The sequence below is a fragment of the Nansenia antarctica genome (assembly GCF_963989245.1).
Source record: "Nansenia antarctica genome assembly, chromosome: 12".
NCBI classification, from domain to species: Eukaryota; Metazoa; Chordata; class Actinopteri; order Argentiniformes; family Microstomatidae; genus Nansenia; species Nansenia antarctica.
In genome coordinates this window covers 2,544,920-2,549,919 of record NC_137682.1, presented here as the reverse complement: position 1 = coordinate 2,549,919, position 5,000 = coordinate 2,544,920, and the positions used below count along the sequence as shown (strand labels likewise).

The 5,000-nt window shown below is 43.8% G+C and overlaps 1 protein-coding gene across 1 annotated transcript in view; it reads right to left on the bottom strand.

Moving 5' to 3' along the window:
- Positions 1–5,000, bottom strand: part of LOC308168537 (adenylate cyclase type 2) — a gene marked incomplete at both ends in the record, with an annotated part of 23,585 nt that overhangs the window by 9,537 nt on the left and 9,048 nt on the right. Inside the window, 7 exons of the mRNA XM_080543138.1 lie at positions 424–498; positions 815–952; positions 1,369–1,453; positions 1,871–1,968; positions 2,328–2,391; positions 2,535–2,584; positions 3,545–3,721. Coding sequence (XP_080399264.1) covers positions 424–498; positions 815–952; positions 1,369–1,453; positions 1,871–1,968; positions 2,328–2,391; positions 2,535–2,584; positions 3,545–3,721 — 687 coding nt within the window. The remainder of the gene's footprint in view (positions 1–423; positions 499–814; positions 953–1,368; positions 1,454–1,870; positions 1,969–2,327; positions 2,392–2,534; positions 2,585–3,544; positions 3,722–5,000) is intronic.

Here is a 5,000-nt window from a genome sequence, read left to right as displayed (position 1 = left end):
AGACGTGGTAGTTGATTGGTCAGAAAAATGTACAATTGCCCGTTGTCCCGCTCTTATCCAGATCAACACGCATGCGCTGTTGTTTTCCTATGGACTGCCTCGACCAGCGTTCTCACCAAAAGCGAAGCGAAGCAAAGTGATGGACACGTCGTTTCTAACCGAAGCGAAACCACCCCTTTCAAGCGGAGCACCTCCAAACGACGCAGAGCAAAGCGAACTTTATCCTAAACTCCGTTTCAAGTGAAGCAAATGTTCTAGTGAGAACACCCCCTAAACCTCCTCCCAGAGGGCAGTGGGTCAAACTCTGCATGGAGGACATGAGGGGGATTCGTGAGAATTCTATTAGCCTACCTTAGAGTAGCCTGTTCAAAAATAGACTTTGATTGATTGATTGATTGATTGATTGATTGACAGGGTACTCACAGGGACTGTGTACAGGTTCAAGGCCTCCAGGGCTGTTCTGTTGTAGGAGATGCAGTTGTTCCCAGGGATGAAGAACTGGGGATAGGAAAGTGATATGTCGATCAATGTGTGTGCCTGTGTGTGTGTGTGTGTGTGTGTGTGTGTGTGTGTGTAACTGTGTGTGTGTGCCTGAAATGCTTGTGTACACGTATGTATGTGTGTGTGCGTGCGTAGGTGTAAGTTGAGTATGGCCATGAGCATTTACAACGGCCTCTTATTCACCCATTCACACACACATTCACACACCAATGGCGGCAAGCCTTGTGTGTGTGTGTGTGTGTGCCTGTATGCTTGTGTACACACGTGTGTATGTGTGTGCGTGCGTGTGCGTAGGTGTCACAAAGTAACTCACAAAGTTGAGTATGGCCATGAGCATAGCGACCAGCAGACAGAAGCAGACCAGGAGGAGGCGTGGCGCCGCCCTGGTGGACACCCCGTGCGACAGCCCTGAGATCCACTGCACACCCAGGGGCATCTTGGAACGCCACCTCTGGATTACACAGACAACAAACTATACTAGAACTACTATATATACTATACATATAGAAGCAAACATATTAACACTTTGTGACGTTAGAATGATAAGGTTCTATCTCCGTTTAGGGTAGTTCAGAGATATTGAGCGTCAAAGTTTTTACATTCCATTATGTTTTGTGAGACGGAACCTTTGTATTTGATTAATTACTAACTAAATTTTTTTTCAACATTTTAAAAATAACACACAGGCATTAATAAACACCTAATGGATCAGATTATGTAAAAAACTAAATTTTGACCAAAATGGAGATAGAACCTTATAATTCTAACGTCATGATATACTATAAATATAGAAAGCAAACATATGAACACTTATATATTGCATTTTCTGCTCTGGATTTAGTTCATCCGGGCTTTCAGATGCTTTACCTCCAGGTAGCCTGTGGAGGTGACGGCGAGGAGAAGCACCAGGACAGGGAAGGTGACCCCGTATGACACGGCCAGGGCAAAGTTCCTGACACGGACAGAGAGACACAGGGACATGATCACATGACCCTCACACACACACACACACACACACACACACACACACACACACACACGAACACACACACATTTCATCTGTCTGGACAAGAATTGCTGTCGTCTCCGTTACACATCTTTCTCATAACTCACTTCATTCTTTAGTGTGTGTGTGTGTGTGTGTGTGTGTGTGTGTATGTATGTGTGCCCCTCTCGCTCTCTCTCTGCCTCTCTCTCTCTCTGCCTCTCTCTCTCTCTCTCTCTCTCTCTCTCTCTGTATGTGTGTGTGATATTACAATACACTCACTTTGTGTATGTGTGCCCCTCTCGCTCTCTCTCTCTGCCTCTCTCTCTCTCTCTCTCTCTCTCTCTCTCTGTATGTGTGTGTGTGATATTACAACACACTCACTTTTGAGAGACGAGCATTTGGACTGTAAACACAGCTACGAAAATGAGAGCCAGGCAGCCCATGGACTGGTGTAGACCTTTCACTTCAGCCTTACGGAACTACAACACAGAGAAAACATAGACATCACATATGCATCTATACAGTAACAGTACACGTTTATAAAAAACAGACACAATAAAAAAAAGACCAAAAAACCCCAGACCACTGGCGGACTCAGGGGGGGCAGGGGGGGCGACCGCCCCTCCTGGTGCCCCCACGGTTGAAAAACGTCTCTCTTAAGTGCCCTTTTGAGTGGCAAAAATGAGAGGACGTGCCCTATTGGTGCCCCTCCAATGGTCTAAACTTGACCATGTGCACTGATGGGGTCCCATGTTGTGCAGTAGGTGCCCTTTTTTTCTTTTCGCCCCCCCTGCCCTTCAAACAGCCTGAGTCCACCCGCCACTGCCCCAGACTCTACCTTCTTCTCCAACTTCAGGTCGTTGAACAGCAGGGTCAGAGAGTTCAGCTTCTTTGCTTTTCTCCTGAGCGAAAGATGGAGCAGAGAGATGAGGAGAGAAGAAGAGAGGAGAAAAGAGGAGAGGAAAGGAGGTTAGAGGTCAACATAAAGTGATGCTGCAGCCTGCGGTGTTGTGGAGGATATTTCAGCCCTATCAGGAGAACTCACCCTGCAGCATCAACACAGTCCAGCGACCCTCTCATGCCATCACCCAGCACCTGACTGGGATTAACAAACAATATGTGATCGGAAGGTTGTGAGTTCAAATCCCGCCTGAAACCACACCACTACTAGTGTGCAGTTGAGTAAGACACTTAGCCCTCAGTTACTCCAGGGGGAATGTCCCTGTAATTCGTAATTGTAAATCGCTTTTGATTAAAAGCGTCTGCTAAATGGCAAATTAATTTTAAAATGACAATATCTTTGATTCATTCAATAAACATTACTCCCCCTTTATTTAAACACACAAAGAAACAATAAACAATAAAGGAATAGTTGAAGTTGATAGGAAATTAATAATTGAAATTGCTAGGAAACAATCTAAATTAAATGTTCATTTAATGTTAATTACATTTTATTTGAATTCAAATGTAATGTTAGTTGAATTTGAATGTAATGTTAATTGAATTCGAATTCAATGTTACTTAAATGTTAATTTAATGTTAATTGGAATAAATAGATTCAATGGATAGGATTAAAGGAATGAAATTTGTTTGATCTACCTGTTGGGATCAGTCTGTGCGAGTGGTCTCTCCTGCAAGCAAACACACACACAGCCACTTAGCTAACACGTACTGTAGGGCAGGGGAGGCAGGTGGAGGTAGTTGCGACGCATACAATGATTATTGAGAAAGATTACAAAAACATGGGGTGGACTCGGGGAGATTCTGCGATGTCAAGTTTTTTTGTTTGCAACACTTCGTGACGTTAGAATTATAAGGTTCTATCTATCTATTTTTGTCAAAATTTAGTTTTTTACATAATCTGATCCATTAGGTGTTTATTAATGCCTGTGTGGTGTTGTTTTTTAAATGTTGACATTTTTTTGAGTTAGTAATTCATAAAATACAAAGGTTCCATCTCACAAAACATAATGGAATGTAAAAACTTTGACACTCAATATCTCTGAACTGCCCTAAACGGAGATAGAACCTTATCATTCTAAACTCACGACTTACTGTGGTCAGCTGTGATTGGTTGGCAGCAGTGCTGGTGGAGGTGATTGGCGGCGTAGTGGGCGTGGCCTCAGGGTTGCTGAGTTTAGAGAAGGGGCTGATGGTCTCCCAGGACTGCAGGTACTGAGACATCCTCACAGAGGCTCTCTGCTTACGCCCGCTGATGGTTAGAGTGTAGGCCTGAAACACACACACACACGCACACACACACACACACACACACACACACACACAGACACAGAAACAGACACAGACACTCACACACACACACACACACACACACACACGCACACACACACGCACGCACACACACACACAGACACACACACACACACACACATTACTGCTTTGGATATTTTAATATATTAATTAACTGCATCTTAATACACAGATAGAGGATAGAGGTACACTGAAAAACAGGACATGGAAACACACAAACACACACGCACACGCACACACACACACATACACACACACACGCACACGCTAGGGCTGCACGATTTGGGGGAAAAATCGAATTGCGATTATTTGGAGAGATATCGCGATTGCGATTAATTTTTCAAAAAAAAAAAAAAAAAGGGAGTTTTTGTAAAGTGTGGCCATATCTCCGGCTAGGAAGGTCGTATCAACGTGCAGTTTGTTTGTACGTCTTCAGGGGACTTAGAGGCTCCCTCCTCTAGCACCCCCACAGCCCGAGCTACGAGTGAAAGAACTAAACTTACATTGGGTTGCTTTAAAGTTGGGTTGCTTTAAAATCAAGCTTCAGATTAAAACATGTGATGGAGCATTACTAACCTGACTCAGGTGGTTTGTTTCACACAACCATCTAGGAAAGCTTAATTGGAAGCTGTTTGGAAAAGGGCAGGTACTTTCAAAAAATACTTGGCAGGTGATTGGATGAATCTATCTATCACCTATTTTCAGAGAGCATTACCACATGATACCATCAAACTATTAACTGCTCTAATTCTAATGCAAGGATGAGAACTTAAAAGATATGAATTGGGACAACATATTTATTTATGTTTTTTTTAAACAGCAACACCATTTTGTTTCTCTCAACAAGTGTCATTTTTTTTGACGTTCATTGACGTTGACGTTCATTGACGTTGAATCCGACGCGCTGTATGACGTATCCCATACGGGTAGTGGTGTTTCTCAACCCTCTCCTCGGGGCGCCCCAGCCGCTCCACATATTTGATCTGTTCCACCACCAGCACACCTGATTCAACTAATCAAGTCCAAAGCCATTATGATTTGGACTTGATTAGTTGAATCAGGTGTGCTGGTGGTGGAACAGATCAAATATGTGGAGCGGATGGGGCGCCCCGAGGAGAGGGTTGAGAAACACATAGTGAGTTGGACTTGTGATCGGAAAGTTGTGAGTTCAAATCCCGCCTGAAACCACACCACTACTAGTGTGCCCTTGAGTAAGGCACTTAGCCCTCAGTTACTCCAG